At 64.6% G+C, this 17,812-nt stretch overlaps 6 protein-coding genes across 6 annotated transcripts in view; 2 read left to right on the top strand and 4 right to left on the bottom strand.

Annotated features, from left to right (window-relative positions):
* CHLNCDRAFT_141701 (hypothetical protein) overlaps window positions 1-657 on the bottom strand; it is a gene marked incomplete at both ends in the record, with an annotated part of 4,864 nt that extends 4,207 nt beyond the window's left edge. The window contains 2 exons of the mRNA XM_005842927.1: window positions 68-464; window positions 635-657. Of these exons, the coding sequence (XP_005842989.1) occupies window positions 68-464; window positions 635-657 (420 nt within the window). The remainder of the gene's footprint in view (window positions 1-67; window positions 465-634) is intronic.
* A 333-nt stretch (window positions 658-990) lies between these two features.
* On the bottom strand, window positions 991-1,836 carry CHLNCDRAFT_28604 (hypothetical protein; the record flags this gene model as incomplete). Its single annotated transcript, XM_005842926.1, has 3 exons — window positions 991-1,171; window positions 1,320-1,414; window positions 1,525-1,836. 3 exons carry the CDS (start codon window positions 1,834-1,836, stop codon window positions 991-993), a joined length of 588 nt encoding a protein of 195 aa, XP_005842988.1.
* A 3,435-nt stretch (window positions 1,837-5,271) lies between these two features.
* Window positions 5,272-6,986, bottom strand: CHLNCDRAFT_59384 (hypothetical protein; the record flags this gene model as incomplete). Its single annotated transcript, XM_005842925.1, has 2 exons — window positions 6,942-6,986; window positions 5,272-6,784 (listed from the first exon to the last, which is right to left on the bottom strand). Exon 2 carries the CDS (start codon window positions 6,490-6,492, stop codon window positions 5,272-5,274), a length of 1,221 nt encoding a protein of 406 aa, XP_005842987.1. The 5' UTR covers window positions 6,493-6,784; window positions 6,942-6,986.
* A 152-nt stretch (window positions 6,987-7,138) lies between these two features.
* On the top strand, window positions 7,139-9,814 carry CHLNCDRAFT_141696 (hypothetical protein; the record flags this gene model as incomplete). Its single annotated transcript, XM_005842958.1, has 6 exons — window positions 7,139-7,156; window positions 7,367-7,693; window positions 7,924-8,055; window positions 8,220-8,858; window positions 9,018-9,348; window positions 9,504-9,814. The coding sequence occupies 6 exons, from the start codon at window positions 7,139-7,141 to the stop codon at window positions 9,812-9,814; spliced, it is 1,758 nt and encodes a 585-aa protein (XP_005843020.1).
* Window positions 9,815-10,121: 307 nt separating this feature from the next.
* Window positions 10,122-12,582, top strand: CHLNCDRAFT_33302 (hypothetical protein). Its single transcript, XM_005842957.1, has 8 exons — window positions 10,122-10,171; window positions 10,401-10,542; window positions 10,740-10,787; window positions 10,969-10,993; window positions 11,301-11,428; window positions 11,618-11,674; window positions 11,886-12,032; window positions 12,208-12,582. Exons 1-8 carry the CDS (start codon window positions 10,149-10,151, stop codon window positions 12,289-12,291), a joined length of 654 nt encoding a protein of 217 aa, XP_005843019.1. The 5' UTR covers window positions 10,122-10,148; the 3' UTR covers window positions 12,292-12,582.
* Window positions 12,583-12,843: 261 nt separating this feature from the next.
* On the bottom strand, window positions 12,844-14,265 carry CHLNCDRAFT_59382 (hypothetical protein; the record flags this gene model as incomplete). Its single annotated transcript, XM_005842924.1, has 5 exons — window positions 14,067-14,265; window positions 13,713-13,901; window positions 13,524-13,594; window positions 13,164-13,375; window positions 12,844-13,043 (listed from the first exon to the last, which is right to left on the bottom strand). Exons 1-5 carry the CDS (start codon window positions 14,187-14,189, stop codon window positions 12,844-12,846), a joined length of 795 nt encoding a protein of 264 aa, XP_005842986.1. The 5' UTR covers window positions 14,190-14,265.
* Between the last annotated feature and the right edge of the window lie 3,547 nt (window positions 14,266-17,812).

Below are 17,812 nucleotides of genomic sequence, written 5' to 3'. Positions count from 1 at the left end.
TTGCTGCCTGATGCAGAGCACTCTCCAGTTGGTCTGGCGGCAGCATTGCACCCCTTGTATCACTCACATGTGTGTACAGCTTCTCCACACCGCTGAAGCCAGTCGCCCGCTCGTGGTGCTCCTTGATCACTCGGGGCAGCTCCTCGAGCGGCACCACGGGGCACCACCGCCACTCTCCGCTGCGCTTGACGCAGCGGCACAGGATGTCCTGACCGCCAGCGCCCTTCAGCACCTGGAAGAACTGCAGCACCTTCTTGCTGTAGTTCTTGGTGCCGCCCTGCACTGCCGCCCCCCCTCCCGCACCCCGCCGCCGCCGGCCTGAGGGCGCCTGCTGGTCGCCCTGCTTGATCCGGATGATGCCCTCTACATCTGACTTAGTGAGAAACACATTCTTGGCGCCGTTTTGGCGCCGTTCTAAGGCATAAAGGATGACAGGTTGGTTCATAATTTTAAATTTGCGGCAGCTGCGGGGTGCGGGAGGGGAGAAATAGAAGCCTTAGAGACTCTGAAAGGCGAAGGAAAGGGAGGGATCGCGGGAGAGAGCGTGCCTGATGAGCCAGACGAATCGGGGGAGGTGCCACATCAGCGGGCAACACATGCCGTCCAGGTGTCTCCGGCCATCGGCGCAGTCAACCTTTCTGCCCATATGCCCCTCATGGTGCAATTCACGCATCGCTCTTCAGCGCAGCGGCGGTTGCGGGCCTGGCTGCTCGGAGCCTCTTCTGGGGCTGTTTTCGAGGTGCGTAGCGGCATGCTGCTGGTGATGGAAGCCAGGCACCGGCGGCGGCTGTGGGGATGCATCGCCCGCCCGAACCGCCTGTGGGAACAGTACCTGCACGCCTGTGATGCTACTGGTGGGCGCTGGCATGCGCAGCCAGCGCCAGGCTGCAGCAGCTGGGGTGGCTTCCTGCGGAGTAGGCCTGCTCTTGTTTCGTTGCTTGTTCCACTTCGATATGTAAACTGGTGCAACAGTATACTCTCATCTCAAGCTCATGCTGGTGGGTCGCCCCCGCTGCAGCTCCGCTTCAGCTCCTGCTCCGCCTCGGCGCAGGTCAGCACCCTGGCAAACCCGTACGAGAGGTTGAGCAGGCTGGCGTCATGCATCTCTTTGCTGGCTGTCGCTGTGCCGTCAGACAGGAACAGGACTTCGAAGTTCTTGGTGAACGAAGACCTGCGGGACGTGCCTGCGTGCTTATCAGGGAGGTTGGAGGCCATCACGGCCGCACCTGTGACTGAAGCACCATCAACGCTGGGTCTAGAAACAGCAGCACACCACTGCAATGGACCAGCGAGCAGGCGCAGGCCTAGCCGCAGCTCACCTTGCCGTTGTCTCACAGCACAAGTTTGTCATCACGCCGCCAATCACTAGAGTGTCGCAGTCATGCTTCTGCAGCAGCTCCAGCAGCTCGGTGCCCTGCAAATGTATGCGCCGAGGGTGGAGTGGCTTGACAGCCATGTGGCTGGTCTTCCGCATGCAGGCACAGCTCCCAAGCGCTAGAGCAGAGTGCATGTGGCTTGCACCACCTGAAACGCATCGTAGGTCTGCTTGGTCGATATGATTGGGTCCTCTCCAGGCTTGACGTGCAGCTCAGGCAGCAGCTGCCAGGCGTGCGACCCGTGCCGTATGCTGCCGTCGGCACCCCACCACCGCACCAGCACGCTGCTGCGCTCCTCAGCCTCTGGGTCGAGCAGGGGGTGCCCGTGCTGTGTGAAGATGATGGTGATGTGAAGCCTGCGGCAGACATCGATCAAGTTGTTCAGCCGGCCAACGACTGCTGCAGCCATGCCGTCACGAAAGTGCTCCTGCATATCGATGCACAGCAGTGCCGGACGCATGGTAGAGACGTGGTGGGTGTGCCCTAAATCGGTCCTGCAAAAACAAGAGGCAGGGGAATGCGCAATGCAGTAGCCCGGATGCGTTCTGCATGCGAGATAACCTGCCGACATTGCTGCAAACGGTCGAGAGAGCATGTTTGCGTGAAGTTGCCATACCCACCCAACCCAGTGCTGGGCCAGCGCCCTCCAGCAGAGCCCGGTGGGCAGCGGGGTCGCCCGCCGAGAGGCGGCGGCAGCTGCAGCCGGCTCCGCCGCAACAGTCGGTGCGGCTGTTAGCGCCGTGCCTATCGCCTGAAACCTTCCACTGGGTGAATGAGAGAGCAAAGGAGCTGCAGAAGAGGTTTCGATGTGTACTGATCACACCAATTGGCTGCTCTGCCGTGGTACCGGTGAAGGAGAATGCAGCTGGGAATGGGGAAATGCGCAATAAAGAGATAGTCTAACTGGACTGTCCTCGCTGGCAGTCAACCCCTTGTCGGAAAGCCAGAAGCCGGCCTACCATGCAATTCGCGCATTCAGTTGCAATCTGGAGGCAATGGCCATCGCACACGCAGAAGACAGTTGCCCGGTCTGCCTGGAGGCCCTGACCACAGGGTCCGAACTGCGCCTGGCCTGCGGCCACTGTCTCCACGCTGCCTGCTGTCTCAGCATTTTTAAAGGTGAACGCGCCGCCGCGTCCAAGGTGGTGGCGGGTGGGCGGCGGCGGTGGGCGGCGCGCCGCTGACAAAGCGCCACCCCCGAGCGCTCCCTATACAAATGCATACTTGGGTGATGACTAAGCCCTGCCCCCTGTTGTGCAGATGAGGCGCTGCCTTACTGGCGATGCCCCATGTGCCGCGCACCGGTCGACCTGGCGGGGGTGGCCACAGCCACGGAGATGCCGCCAGAGGCATGGGGGCGCGACTTTTACCTCTGCCCCACGCCGCCCAGCAGCGGCGACTTGGAGGCTGGGTCAGACGCAGCAGGCACCACCACCACCAGCCGCAGCAGCCCGGCCAGCAGCCGCTTGCCAGGGCGACTCGCAGCAGTCAATCACTTCATCACCACGGCTCGGAGAGCGCTTTCGCTGTCTGCCGAGGACAAGCAGAAAGGCGCCGGCAGCCCCGCTGGCCCGCCAAGCAGCAGCAATGGCAGTGGCAGCTGGGCGGTGTGCGAGCGGCTGTTGCCTGATGCGGCGGTGCAGGCGGCGGCCACGGCGCTGGCTAGCCTACGCCTGCGGTCGCTGCTGCACCCCAAGGAGTTGAGTGTAGCCCGCCAGTGCGCGGCCTGGCTCGTCGGCGCTGCGCTGCTGGTGGTCGGCAGCGCGGCGCTCATAGTGCTGCTAGCTCAGTTCATGGCTTGCGGCATGATCGTGATCGCCCGACTCAACATTGCGACGGGACGCCTGCTGGGGCTGTACAGCGGAGGCATTTCGGTGCAGGCCGAGGCTGGGCCACCGCCTTACAGCATTGTCGGCCTGCTTTTTGTGGCCTCATCCTCGGCCACGGCGCAGCTCCTGCTGCGGCGCCACGCCAGCCTTGCCTCCCTGCTGCTGCGCCTGGACAGCCACGCACCCCGCCTGCTGCTGCTTCTCTCCGCAGTCAGCGCGGCACTGGCAACCTCCATCCTGTTGGCAACCTACGTGTTCAGCCTATGCGCCATTGTCGGCTCCCACGTGCAGCAGCACAGCCGCAGCCGCCTTGCCATCTGAGAGTGCAGCACTCGGCAGCCATGCCACAGCGTGTGCTCTTTGCATTTAGAATCGCTTGCACATTCCTTTGCTCTTGAACAATTTTACTGCGTGGAAGCCAGCACGACACGTTGTAAAGCAAGGAACAGTGGCCTTGCAAGCAAGGAGCAGTGGCTTTGAAGAGCAACATGGTACAGGCAGTACTGTGTGGCCGTCCAAGGCTCTTGCCGAGGAACTCTGAACCCAAACGTCTGCTGCGACGTGAGTTTTTGTAAGGAGCAGCATACATCAAATTGCTGCTTTATCAAATGGAGGAGGGCTGCCCCATCTGCCTGGACCCACTCGAGGCAGGGTCTCTCTCTCTCGGGTGTTGCCGGAGTGACTACCACGCACGCTGCATTCTGGCGTGCTTCGTAGGTAGCACGCCCGTGCAAAAGCGCCACGGGGGAGTGCTTGCTCATGGAGCCCGTCCAGGGCACTGCTGGCAGCGGCCCGCCGCGCCGTGTGCCTGCTGGCCTCCCCCATCCACAGCCCCCTCCATCCCCACTCCCACACGTGTGCAGACGAGCCTGTTGCCGCATGGGCGTGCCCCTGCTGCCGCACGGTACTCGACTTACAGCGGGTGGCAGCAGTATCAGAGCTGCCACTAGAGCGGCAGTTTTACAAAGCTGCCGCGGCAGGCGGCGATGGGGAGCTCGCTACGCGCTGCGGCCCGCTCAGCGCTGTGATCCAGTTTGGCCAGGTTGCGAGCAAGGCGGTGAGGGAGGACGCCGGATCAACGGCAGCGAGCGCAGATGCCCTGCCTCCTGGCGTGCTGCGCACCGCTGAGCGGCTGCTGCCCCAGGCAGTTTCTCAACTTGCAGCCACGGCGCTAGCGGCACTGCTTCTTCGGCGCCTGCTGCATCCCACGCAGACCATGTGCCTGACAGCGGCCGCGGCGTTGTGGCTCTTCAGCGCAGCGGCGCTTGCGGGCGCCTGGCTCCTCGGAGTGCCCCTTCTGGGGCTGTTTCTGCGGTTCGTAGTGCCAGGCGCTGCCAGCCCGGTGGAGAGCAGCTGCTGGTTTCTCCTTTTCTTACCACCCAGCCAATCTGGTGCTGCTGTCTGCAGATACGGCATGGCCGCGAGCTGCTACGTGGTCCTGCTGCTGGCCGCGCTGCTCGGCTGCCAGGGCGACTGCTACTCCCAGCAGGGCGGCCTTCCGCTCCCCGTCACCGCGGTGATCCATCTCTGCGGCAAGCTGCTGGCGGTGGAAGCGGCCAAACACCAGCGGCGGCTGTGGTCTTGCATCGCCTGCCTGGACCGCCAAGGCCTCCACATTTTGCTGGCAATTTACTTCTTCTCCGCGCTCGTGGCAGTCGCAGTCCTCGCAGTGCCGCTGCTGCTCAACATTGGCATGGTGCTGGGCTGCTGGATATGGGGGGAGCCCCATGCCGGCTCCTCCCTGTGGGAGCAGTACACGTACGCTGCCGATGCATTCTAGCTGGCTTTGGCAGGCGACAGGCTGCAGCAGCTGGAGTGGCCTCCTGCTCGATCGGCCTGCCTTTGTTCTGTTGCTTGTTTCAATCAATGCTTCCCGACAGTTTCTTCCCCCCATCAGTTCATTCATTCAGGCAATCAGCTCCCCTTCACAGGCTGTTGCCAAAAGCCAACTTGTATCATTACACAATATTGAATGAAGAAATGAAATCAAATGAGTCACACTCCAACAATGGCAGCTGCCAACGCCACGACTGCAATAGCAAACAGGCTGGCAAAAAAATAGGTTATCACCAAAACCGGGACTGGTTGGCCATGATCAGCCACCCTGGGCCCAGCGGCACCAGCACAGCATCCTTGCCCAAACCTCTCCGCTGGGCTGTGAACATGTGCAGGATGTGTGCAATCCAGGCGCATTGCTGGCGCACGGGAGCGCACGGCACCTGGGTGCTGCACGGCGACTTGGTGTCGTTGCCGCCTGTGCAAGCCGTGGTGAGGTGCAGGGTGACCGGGAACACATTGTTGGGATCCGACCAGGTCTTGGGCTCTGCTTCGTCTGCAACCACCATCGCCTGCCGGTATGCTGTCAGCAGCGGCGAGTGCCCAGGGGTGCGCCAAATGGTCGGCTCGCGGAGTGCCCCGTCGGTGCTGGCGGCGCCCAGCACCACGTCGTATCGGTGCATGGTGTAGCAGGCTGACCGGCGTGGCAGGCATTTGGAGGATCCCAGCATGGTTGGCACGTCCAGGTGCGTGACGATGAACTCGTCCAGGTCGGCCACCCACACCCGCGTGTTGGTGCCCCAGAAAGAGAGCACGCCGTGCGCCGCCTGGATGGAGAGGTCATAGGTATCCCAGTCCTCGAAAAAGCTGAAGTCGCCCCAGGACACCAGCTGCAGCTGGCCGGCAGCCACCAGGCGCCGGATGGTGGGCTGCGCCGCCAGCGCCGCCTGGTCGCGGGGCCGCACATACAAGTAAGACGTCGGGATGCCCAGGGGCACATGGTGCTCCGCCCTCCACGTCAGCACCTGAGCCACCAGCTCCGGGGCCATGCCTCTTGGGTAGGGAAGGTGCTGGACAAAGGTGGGTGGCGATGAGGGCGGCTGCAGCGGGTCGGCTGGCAAGGTTTGTGCTGCCGCGAGCAGGGGCGCCAGGGAGACGAAGCGCGGCCAGCCGTGCACAAACAGGTTGACGTCGGTAGAATTGGCCAGCCGCCCAAAGTTGAGGTAGACGTCCGGCATGCGGTAGAAGTTCCTGGCGGTGGTGGCGTTCTGTGCGTCCGCCACGCACGCCCGGTACTCCTTGCTGGGCTGCCGCCGGTGCTGGATCCACCTGTCGGAGCACATGGACCGCTTTAGCGCCACCGACCGCTCCCAGCCCTGGGCCTCCGAGCGCACGCCCACACGCAGGGAGTCCATCTCGGGCACGTTGAGGATGCCGCTCTTCTGCGTGATGCCGAGGGCCAGGAAGTGGGGTGGGTAGTCGACAAACTCAAACAGGGCCAAGCCCTTCATGCGCGTCTCGCCGCCGACGATGCCCGCCTTGAGATAAAAATGCAGCACGCCGGCCACTCGGTCGTCGCCCGATGACGGCGGCACCCGGGCAAATGAGCCGGGGATGGAGAAGCGCTGGACGCCACCGAATTCGGGGGGCAGCACCGGCGCCGCCGCCGTGTTGCCGCCGGGAGGGTGGCCGGGTCCTGCCAGGCATGGAGTCGCCGTGCCCCCTCCAATTCTGCCCGCCTTCGTGTTAACGAGGGCAAGCCCCAGAACAATAGCGAGCCCCACGAGCGAAGTAAGGACCGGCCTGCACCGACAAGGGCAAGCAGGCGGTTGGGAGGCGGCGGCGGCGGCGCGGCGCGGAGTGCCCTTCCAGCGGAACTCTGCAGCGCATCGCGCTGCTTTCACTTTGGCATGATGCAGGAAGCCGCCGAACAGGGGCAGGGAGGCTACAGGGAGCGGACCTCGTGAGCTGTGTGGCGCCGAGCCCTCTGGCAGCTTGCAGACTCATTAACCACTGCTCCAAAGCATTAGCTATTTCCCACTCTGCGCATCTGCTCAGCTACTTCGGCGGTAACTGGGTAACTCTGCCAGCTCACCCCATGTGCGTTTCTCTCTGGCGCTCCATCTCGGCATTGCCACGAGCCCGGCATTGCTAATCATGACTTCACGCGATGGGGTGCGCTCATTGCCACACGCACATTGCCAGGTTGCGGTCAGCACAGGGGCGGACCGTAGTGGAGCGAAGAGGGCGGCGGCTGGTCACCGGCCACCGCCACAGGAATCGGGCCCCGGAGTGTGGTGGGAGGTTCAGCCCCCGGCTGAGCAAGGTGCCCAACAGTCTCCCCCTCCGCCGCCGCCGCCTGCCAGCCACCCCCGCCGCCGGCAGCGTCGGCGCTGGCTGCTCTGGGGCAGCCTGCTGCTCGGAGCCGCGGTGCTAGCAGCGGTCATCACCCTCATAGTGCTGCACAAGCGCGGCGTGCTGGCATCCGGCGGCGGCAGCTACACGCCGCTCCCATACTATCAGCGGGAGCGCAACACCACCGCAGAGCCTGCCTTCGCAGCTGAGCTGCACCCGTGGCTGCTACCCAAGGAGCTGGCGGCCCTGGAGATGAGCCCCAGCGCCGACGTGATCGTGGTGGGCGCGGGGGTGGCAGGGCTGAGAGCAGCGCAGGTGCTGGCCGCCAACATGAGTGTCCTGGTTGTGGAGGCGCGGGTGAGGCCACATGCTTGCCCCCCGCCAGCCAGCCCTGTGTTGTTCCACCGGTCGCATGGGCAGCTGCTGTGGCTGCCCGCCTGCCATACATGCCTGCCTGGTGCGCAGCAGATGGCGGCCTACCATCTCGATCTCGGCAGGGGGCTCGTCAGAGAGCCGATGAGCTGGTGCTGCCGTTGAGGCACCAGACTTTGCAGAGCCATCACGTGCCCCGTTTGCTTTCGGCGCAGGAGCGAGTGGGCGGCAGGGTGCACAGCATGCCATTTGCCGGCATCACAGCGGAGCTTGGGGCGCAGTTCATCTGGGGCTCCGAGAGCGGCATAGATGCGGGGAGAGATGGCCGGGGCAACCCGCTCACAGAGGTGGGCCGGCTGGCAGGCGGGATGCATGTGTGTGATGATGGTGCATTTGGAGACGCCGGGTGCTTGGAAGCTGTGCGGATGCATGTGCACCCTCAGCTGCCGCACATGGCAGGCCAGGGTGGAGGATCAGGCATGCTGTCCTGCCTGCTTCCTCTCCCACCCAGATTGCCAACATGCTGGGCCTGGCGCGGGTGGCCACCAGCGGCACCATGCACCGCCGGTTTGGCCCAGATGGCCACGTGCTGACCTCGCGTCAGCAGCTGCAGAACCTGCAGCAGTGGTCTGCTGACCTGGAGGCCCTGGCCAGCGGCGCTGCAGCCAACCAGTCGCTGGCCGACGTCCTGCGGGGGCCGGCGATGCTGAGCCGTCTGGGTGGCAGCCCCGCCAACGCGGCGCTGCTGGGCGCCGAGGCGGCGGCACGGTACGGCGTGCAGTACGGCGGCGCGCTGGGCCAGCTGTCAGCCCTGTACTTCGACAACACCACCTCCTATGGCGGCGTGGACAATGTGGTGCTGGGAGGGTACAGCAGCATCCCAGAGAGCCTGGCGGCGGAGCTTGGGGAGGGCGGCCAGCTGCTGCTGAGCAGCCCTGTGCTGGCCATTCACCACGGCGACAGCAACGCAACGGTGTACACGGCGACAGGGGAGGCACTGACGGCGCAGTACGTGGTGTGCACCGCGCCGCTGGGCGTGCTGCAGGCGGGCGGCATCCAGCTGGAGCCGCCGCTGCCGAACGAAACGGTGGCGGCGGTGGCGCGGCTGGGCACGGGGCGCCTGGAGAAGCTCTGGCTCGAGTTTGGTAGCGTGAGTGCCCCTGGAGTCTGCCTGCTGCTGATGGGGAGGAGGGGGCAGCAATGGGACACATTGATGCCACCTGCCAGGTTCAGAGCTAAACGCCTGTTTCGGGTTCGATGGCATGCTGATTTCCTGTTGCTCAGAGTCCAATTCCACAGGCATCTGCAGGCCTTTTGGAGCGAGGCGCTGTGCGGCAGCGGGGAGGCGGCCGCGCCCTGCGAGCAGCTGGGGTATCTGGCGGCAGCCACCAACAGCTCTGGCTGGCGGCGCTTCATCAGCATGGCGGCATACACGGGGCGGCCGGTGCTGGTAGCCCTGGCGACAGCAGAGTGGGCAGAGGCGCTGGAAGGGATGAGCGACGAGGAGGCGGCGGCCACAGCTCTGGCAGACCTGGCAGCCCTGTTTCCTGGCGCGGCGCCGGCGGCACAGCTGGTTCAGTACCGGCTGAGCCGGTGGGGGCAGGACCCCTGGGCTCGAGGGTCGCTCAGTTACCACGCAGGTGCGGCTTTGTGGGGAAGGGGCGGTGGAGAGCGGGAAGGAGGGAGGCAGTGCCGGTGGCAGGCTGCTTGTACGCTGTGCCTGCAGGCGTGTCGCTGGACTGACGGTTTGCATTCCTGCTGCTGCTGTTGCTGCTCCACGCTGGTGCGTCTGCAGTGGGCAGCACCCCCAGCGACCGCGCCACGCTGGCAGAGCCGGCGAGCGGCAGCCTGGTGCTGGCGGGAGAGGCGGCCTCAGTGTTGCACCCTGGCACCGTGCACGGCGCCTACCTGTCGGGCCAGGAGGCGGCGTATCGTGTGCTGGACGCGGCGGCGGAGTTGCCGCAGTGCGACAGCGCCGCCGGCAGTGCAGAGGGCAGCAGCGACGGCGACGTGTGCGTGGTGGCGCCGGCCTTGGCGCTGGTGGAGGCGGCTGAGGCGTATGTTACCGACTGCCTGTGCGAGTGGCCGCCATTTCTGGAGCAGTAACTGATGTGATCACAAATCAGAGGGTGCAGGGTCTGATCGCAGACAGCAGGCAGTGCCAGGGGAAGCGTGGGAATAATCAGAGCAGGCGGGTTGTGTGTGCATTCGTCTCTTTGAGGGCCGTAATCGACACATGTACTGCTGGCTATGCCGTACGGTTTTGCGCTCTCTCCTCTCCTGCGCCTCCCAGGCTTCCAGGCCCCCTTCCAACGTTGCCCACCGCTGTGTGCTAGCCGCAGAACAGCCCCAGGAGAGCCTTGCCTCGACCTACTTGGCAGTTGAAGGCGGCAGACCGTTCAGAGCGGCCGCCAGACGCGCCAGTTCCCCGGACGCCATCATGGTCCCAAAGCCAGATGACGAGAAAGTGTTGCTGCTGTTTGGGGCCCGCTGGCTGGGTCTCTGCGCCTGATCTGCCGCTGCCTGCTGCACCTGTCTGGCTCCGTCCGCTTCCCTGGTCTCCTGGAAGCTGTGGTCTCGTTGCCCCGCCGCTGGATCTCTGCCAGCGGCCGCGGCAGGGCGCCGCTCCCGCCCGCTGCCGCCGACTGTTCCCCAGCGTCGTTCCTTGCCCCTCCCCCGTCCCGCCCTGCAGCTATGACTACCTCTTCAAGGTGGTGCTGATCGGCGACTCAGGCGTCGGCAAGTCCAACCTGCTGAGCCGCTTCACACGCAACGAGTTCTCGCTGGAGAGCAAGTCGACGATCGGCGTAGAGTTTGCCACGCGCAGCATACAGGTGCAGCCGACGAGCAGGCCAAGCAGCATGCTGGGGGCAGCTGTCATTGGTATCGAAGGATTGCCACAGGGTGTATAGGGTGGTGCGCAGCAAAAGACAGCAGCAGCCAAAGGGTGGGGACGGGCAGAAAGGGCCCGTTGGGTGCGCCAGGCTGCAGCCGACCGCTGCTGCTCGCTGGGCTGCTGTTGGTGCTGCAGGTGGACGGCAAGACGATCAAGGCACAAATCTGGGACACGGCAGGCCAGGTGCGAACCGGGGCGCGGTGCGCCACAGGCAGCTGGGCGACTTGCAATGGTGCATGCTGCTGGAAGCTCCCCTCTGTGCTGCCGCCACATGTGTCATAAGGCGTGCTGTTGCTGCCTGTCTTGTATGCCGCGGCGCTGGGCTGCCAGACTGACTGTGTTGGTTTGTTATGCGTGCCTGCAGGAACGGTACCGCGCCATCACCAGCGGTGCGTGTCTCTTCCTCGCGAATGAATCAAAAACACAGACTAGCAGGCTTGAACTTGGGGAAGCTGGGATTGCAGCTTCTTGTACATAGCTCTTCTTGTCTGCAGCCACCATGTTGCAAGCAGCCACGAGTGGGCCGCCTGCGGGCGCTTCACGCTGCTGGCGCTGCCGCAACATAGGGTACCATGCGGCAGCATGCTACCCTATGCTACACCTCCTCATCGTCGACTGTTTTTGCACCTCGCCTCCAGCCCCGTCCCGCCGCCCTTCCAGCCCCATCCCACTGCCCCTCCCTCCCTCTCCCTGCAGCCTACTACCGTGGGGCGGTAGGCGCCCTGCTGGTGTACGACATCACCAAGCAGACCACGTTTGAGAATGTGGAGCGGTGGCTGAAGGAGCTGCGGGACCACGCCGACGCCAACATCGTCATCATGCTGGTGGGCTGAAAGGGGGGAGCCCTGCGTGCTGGGGTCCTTGCTGTGCATGCCTGTCGGTAGACAAGATGCTTGCCAGAGTCCTTGTTGTGGTTGCTGGGGATACAATGAGCTGTGGGGAGCGAGTGATCGGCGGCAGCGTGTGAAGGCTGTCGGCTTGCCGACGACGCTGCAACTGCTGCGCGCGTGCAGGTGGGCAACAAGAGCGACCTGCGCCACCTGCGCTCGGTGCAGACCGAGGATGCCAAGGTGCGGGGGAGAGGTGTGGGGGCTTGAGGGTGATGGTCGGAATGGCGAGAGGTGCACAGTATCGGGCTAGACAGCGAGTGTTGGATGGTGGGGCAGGTGTTGATGCAAGCTGGAGTCAGCCGCAACAGCCCCCCGCAGCAGCAGCTGCTTGGGGGTATGCCTCCCTGCGGTGCCCAGCGCCGCTTGCCGCCATCCGCCGCCGTTTGCGCAGGCCTTCTGCGAGCGCGAGGGCCTGTCCTTCATCGAGACCTCGGCCCTGGAGGCCACCAACGTGGAGCAGGCCTTCCAGCGCATCCTCACCGAGATCTATCACATCGTGTCCAAGAAGGCGCTGGCTTCGGAGGACGGCCCCGCAGCGGTGAGCACCGGCGGCCTGCTGGCTTGCTGGCGCGGCATGCCAGCGCGCGATGGCGTGCGCCCGCAGCAAGCCAGCCTTGGCAATCCATCGCTGGCCACATGCGACCGGTGCGCGCTGGCACTTTGTGTGCGGTGCACTGACGCCTGCTCCCCAACGTGCCCCGGCCTTGGTGCAGGCTCCCACCAGCGGCACGGCAATCAAGGTCACCGAGGCGGCGCCCGAGGCCAAGAAGAAGTCCACCTGCTGCTCCAGCGCCTGAGCAGCGCAGCAGGCGGCAGCACTCAGCATGCGCAGTGTCACCGCCCTGGCGGCGGCACTGCTTGGCGCTGGGCATGCCTCCCGGCGGAAGCGCTCCTCTCTCGTGTTCCCTGGCCTCTGGCCTTGCTTGTTTTCCTCTGTGTCTTCTTCCTCCTCTCCAGAATCACTGCAGCGGCGCACAGCAGCACCCAATCAATCAATGGCCCCAGCAGCAGCAGCGCTGCGGCACCAGGGCCCACTTTGGCAGACTGTGGAGTGGGACCCGCCTGGCTGACTCCTCTTGACTTGTAACACACTAGGTGCACGCAAGCGCATTAGGGGACTGACAGATGGCCAGCGTGGTACTGAGGTGGGCTGGTGCATTCATTTGTAACACCGGACCAGTTTGCAGCTGAAGTTGATGAAAAAGCAGATGCAGCAGATAGGGGAATGCATAGACAAGGGTGCAGCAAGCAAGCATGGGTGGACGGCGTCGGCTTAGAGTGCGCAGCAAAAAGCCCGGTGCAGAGCTGCATCACGGGGGTGTGGAGTGGCGCGTGTCTGGCCACCCACATCACTCCTCTTTTGAGCGGCCTGCCCGCCGCCGGCCCTGCTGCTGCTGCTGCCGCCGTGTGCGGTCCTGCTGGAACAGCTGATACCCGCGGAAAGCAAAGCCGCCAAACAGCCCAGACGCGATGGGCGCCAGCCAGAACACAAGCAAGTGCTCCGCCGGGCTTTGCAGCTCATAAACAAACACCCAGGAAAAGGTGAAGGCTGCAACAGGGCACGATGAGCCTGGTGAGGAGGGCAATAGGGCTGGGTGCAGTTGGTGGCTCCCGCTGGTCATGCAGCAAAATGCCCTTTTTTCCAGTGCAAGCACAGCGGCGGGCGCACCTGGGTTGAGGGATGGGCCGGTGTAGCTGGCCCCTGCCTTGACGGCGACCACGGTGGCAATCAGTGGGATCCAGAGCTTGAGGGCGCTGCTCTTAAGCTGGCCGGCCAGCAGGACCACAAAGGCGAGCAGCGAGCCCAAGATAAACTCGCAGGCCACGCCCTCCAGCAAGGTCACCCCCGGCCGCAGGCCCACAGCCATGACGCTCAGCTCCCTGCAGCGCAAGCAGCAGGCCAACCAGCCACAGGCCAAGTCGAAGCCCTTGTAGCCTGCCTGCAAGGCTGATGCCCACAGGCAGGCGCGCAAGCAGGGTGCTGCACATGCAGCGTTTGGCTGATGGCTGCTTGACGCCAGCTCCTGACCTGGTCCAGCTCACTGGCAGCAGCGCTGTGGCCAGCAGCGCTCCCACCACGCCACCAACTGCTTGCGCCACCTGCACCGCAGTTGCACACGAGCACAGAATGGCCGCTCGTGCGTGGCAGTTCCCATGATGCCACAATGCAAGCCGCAGTGCGAACAGCAGCAGCATGCGGCAGGGTGTGTCCACGCACCGAGCGCAAGATATGTTCCTGCCCAGATCCCTGGCCAGTAGCATACAAGAAGGCGTTGTTTGCGGGGTTGAAGAGAGCACCGCCGAGCTGCTCGCAGACTGGCACGAGCACAACGAGCAGCAGGAGTGTGAGCGCCAGGCCTGCGCCGCCAGGGCTCAGGCCGAGCGAGGGGCTGACGTGCTTGGAGAGCTGCAGGGAGGCAGGGTTGTAGGCCGTTGCTAGGCGGGGCGGTCGACACAAGCAGGCACACCGCTTGCACGCGGGGCGCGGCAAGTCAGCGGCGACGGTTTTTGTTTTGTTTTGTGCAACGCGCTGGGGCGCTGCAGCAATCGGCTCTCCCCAACGTCCCCGCACCTCCACAAACGAGGCTGTCACTCCTATGAAAAGGGCGGTGACCGCGAAATCGCAGAAGGCTTTTCTGCTGCTGGTAATGCTTGGGGCATCGGCCCCTTGTTGTTGCAGCGCTGGCGACTCCATTGGGCTATCGATGCAGCGGTGAAGCCGTCGGCAGAGACAGCCGGAAGATCCCCTGTCTCAGGGCCAGGGATTGGCGATCATGCCTCTCTCAGGGCCAGGATGCACGGGTGCGCAATAGCCAAGCCGTTTCAACGACCCATCAGCCGATGTACTTATGAGTGTACTTCAGCAACTGCTCCCAGCCTCCAGGAAGACAGAGAGGCGCCGGGCACACTCTAATGGTTACTTGGCCTCGAGAGTGACCGTTTGCAGCCCTCCGCCACTCTTTGGACCACAGTTGCCGAAACACCTGGCGACGCGGCGCAACCCTGCGCCCCCACAGTCCGTCCAGATGCAGCAAATGCACTCGACATCCGACCTGCTGCGCCTGCTTGCGGCAGAGGGGCGGCCGTTCGAGGAGGTGGCGACGGCGGTGGCGCACCGGTTTGGCGCCGACGCCGAGAGCAAGGGCTGGCTGGCACGCACGCTGATCACCCTGCTGAGGGTGGGTAGGGAGGCATGCTGCAGCTTGGGATGCGTGCAGCGCACTGGTGTGAGCCCTTGGCAGCCGGGCTCGCCGGGCAGCGCTGCGGCGCACCGTGGCATGGCTTGTGCCCACCTCCCTCGCAGCACCCACGCTGACTGCCTGCAGGACGGCCTGCTGTTTAGCGAGGCCGAGAAGATGAATGCTGCCTATCTGCTGCGCTTTGCGGCACCCAGAGCCTCCGGGGCGCGAGAGACGCTGCTGCATCTCAGCCTGCCGGAGAGCGGCGAGCCTGCAGGGGTGCAGGCGTGGGCCGCCAGCCTGGCAGGGGTGGCATCAGCGCCGCTGCCCAGCCAGCTGCAGCAGTACTCGCCAGCGCCGGCCCTCATGCACCAGAGCTCGCCGCAGCAGGTGCTGGGCGAGGCGACCGCCCCGCTGGACAGCCAGGTGCAGTTTTGCGGGCTGCCGCTGGGCTCGCCGCCGCCCCTGCCCTGGCAAGGCGTACATGCAGCAGCAGCAGCGTCGGCGGCAGCAGCGGCAGCAGCAGCAGCAGGCTGGCAACAGGTGGCGGGTAGCGAAGGCGTGGCGAGTCCCTGGTCGAGCAGCCAGTCCAGTCCGCCAGCTGTGCCTCCCTGGCACCAGACCGCCCATCAACTACAACAGCCCTGTTCTCCCCAGCAGCTCCCCTCGCCCCAACAGCCCCTGTCTCCCATGCAGCTGGCACAGCAGCAGCAACACCAGGAGTCGGCAGGGCTGCCGATTCAGCAGCAGCGCGAGGAGGAGCAGCAGCAGCAGATGCAGCACCTGCACAGGCTGCTTGCCCTGCTCCAGCAGGCGGTGCAAGCGCCGCTGGTGCCCGCCCTGCAGCAGGAGCTGACCCTCGCCCTGCACGGGCCTTTGGCTGCCGCCCTCACGGCGGAGGCAGTCAATGGAAGCAGCAGCAGCGGGGGCGGCGGTAGCGGGGGCGGCGGCCTGCAGCCGGAGCACGTGAGGGGCTTGACGGAGCACAACTCCTCGGTGGCTGCAGAGGTGTGCTTGCCGCGCCACCGCTGCCGCGTGTGCCAGCATCGCCTTGCATGGGGCAGCAGCGCCTTGTAGGTCTCGCCCCGCAGGCACGCACTGTTTTTGCTGCCGCGGCCTCCCTCCGGCATCTCCCACGCTGCCCTTGCCCGCCTGCACTCGCCTACCTGCACTTGTCTGCCCGCCTCGCGCGACCTGCCATCACCTGCAGCTGCTGCTGGCGCTGACGGAGCACCAACCCGATGCGGCAGCGGTGTTTGCGGCGTCAGTCGCGGAGCTGCCCATGTCGACGCAGAGCGTGGAGTGCCTGTCAGCGGTGGTGAGCCGATCTGGCTGTTCAAGCGCACCCGCACCGCCCGTGTCAGCTGCCAACACGAGATGGCCCCTGGCCCTCGCCTGCCACGGGCCCTCAGCATGATGCCGCCAGCATTGCCGCCTATTGGAATAGCTGCCAACTCCCCTGACGCCCCTGCTTTCTGCTGTGCAGGTGGCCCGAGCTGAGGTGCCCGACTGGGTGCTGACGACCTTCCTCGGCAACTGCATGCAGGACACGAATGCCAGCCAGGTGGCTGCGGGGTCACCCGCCTTGCTGCACACCTGCCCCATGTAGCCTGCCCTTTTCTCTTGGCTTGGTAGCGTGCTGGGAGTGCTCATGCTTTGCATGTGTGGCTCCATTGCAGGACGCCGGGAGGCAGAGCCGGCAGGTCAAGCTGCTGTGCGCCTGCGTGGCGCTCGTGCTCCAGCGGCAGCCGGCAGCGCTGGCGGAGAGCCTGCCAGAGCTGCTGGCGTTCTGCATTCAGGCAAGGCTGCCCAAAGGTTCTGAGGCCCTCTGCCCATTTGTGGTCCGCCCATGTGCTCGTGCTTCTCTTCCCGCTTGCTCCCTTCACTATTAGATGGAGTGCCCCCCTGACCCCTGGACCTCTTGCTGCTGCTTGCTGCAGCAATCCCGGCACAAGCAAGCCTCCGAGCTGTATCGCCAGCTGCGGGACTTGGAGCAGGCGGTGGGCTGACACTTATAGCGAGGGAGGACGTTTCCCTCGCCCGCGTACCACCTCCCTCAGTGTATTTATCTTCTGACGCAGTCTTTGCTGTGTACTTCCATGCCCCATTGGGCCGGTTTTGACTGGCATTCCGCCTCCTCATGCCACACAGACCAGCGAGCTGGCCGCCGACACTGCACCAGCTTTGGCCGGTAGACAACCCAGCCCCCCTGTAAGGCTGGTCACCCACCGTTGACCACAGCGGCCTGTTATTGCCCATATGGCATGGTCAGAATTGCGAGGGAGGGGATGCGGAAAGGCAACTTGCTCCCGGCGGGCGGGCGCCGCCGCCCAGCACTGGCTCCAGTACCCTCCGACTTGAAGGGGTGATAGTAAGGCCCGAAGCGCAGTTCGTGCCATCCGTCTGCACCCTTCATCTGCGCGTGGTTTCAAAAAGAATTTGATCAGATCAGAAGTTGCAGTTCATCTGCAGGTGTGGCCACCGGCGCCCTCTTCGCTTGGCATCTGTTGCCCGCTGATGTGGCACCTCCCCCGATTCGTCTGGCTCATCAGGCACGCTCTCTCCCGCGATCCCTCCCTTTCCTTCGCCTTTCAGAGTCTCTAAGGCTTCTATTTCTCCCCTCCCGCACCCCGCAGCTGCCGCAAATTTAAAATTATGAACCAACCTGTCATCCTTTATGCCTTAGAACGGCGCCAAAACGGCGCCAAGAATGTGTTTCTCACTAAGTCAGATGTAGAGGGCATCATCCGGATCAAGCAGGGCGACCAGCAGGCGCCCTCAGGCCGGCGGCGGCGGGGTGCGGGAGGGGGGGCGGCAGTGCAGGGCGGCGCCAAGAACTACAGCAAGAAGGTGCTGCAGTTCTTCCAGGTGCTGAAGGGCGCTGGCGGTCAGGACATCCTGTGCCGCTGCGTCAAGCGCAGCGGAGAGTGGCGGTGGTGCCCCGTGGTGCCGCTCGAGGAGCTGCCCCGAGTGATCAAGGAGCACCACGAGCGGGCGACTGGCTTCAGCGGTGTGGAGAAGCTGTACACACATGTGAGTGATACAAGGGGTGCAATGATGCCGCCAGACCAACTGGAGAGTGCTCTGCATCAGGCAGCAACCGGATGCATCGCAGCAAGCACGGGGGGTGCGGCACGGC

Source organism: Chlorella variabilis (genome assembly GCF_000147415.1).
Source record: "Chlorella variabilis unplaced genomic scaffold CHLNCscaffold_37, whole genome shotgun sequence".
NCBI lineage: Eukaryota > Viridiplantae > Chlorophyta > Trebouxiophyceae > Chlorellales > Chlorellaceae > Chlorella > Chlorella variabilis.
This window is presented reverse-complemented; position numbering and strand designations above follow the sequence as displayed.

Bases quoted from the DNA above. Each gene is read 5' to 3' on its own strand.
- CHLNCDRAFT_33302 (XM_005842957.1), top strand. From the start codon at position 10,149: ATGGTCCCAAAGCCAGATGACGA. The intron at 10,543-10,739 runs GTGCAGCCGACG...TTGGTGCTGCAG, and splicing joins TTGCCACGCGCAGCATACAG to GTGGACGGCAAGACGATCAA. The intron at 12,033-12,207 runs GTGAGCACCGGC...GCCTTGGTGCAG, and splicing joins CGGAGGACGGCCCCGCAGCG to GCTCCCACCAGCGGCACGGC.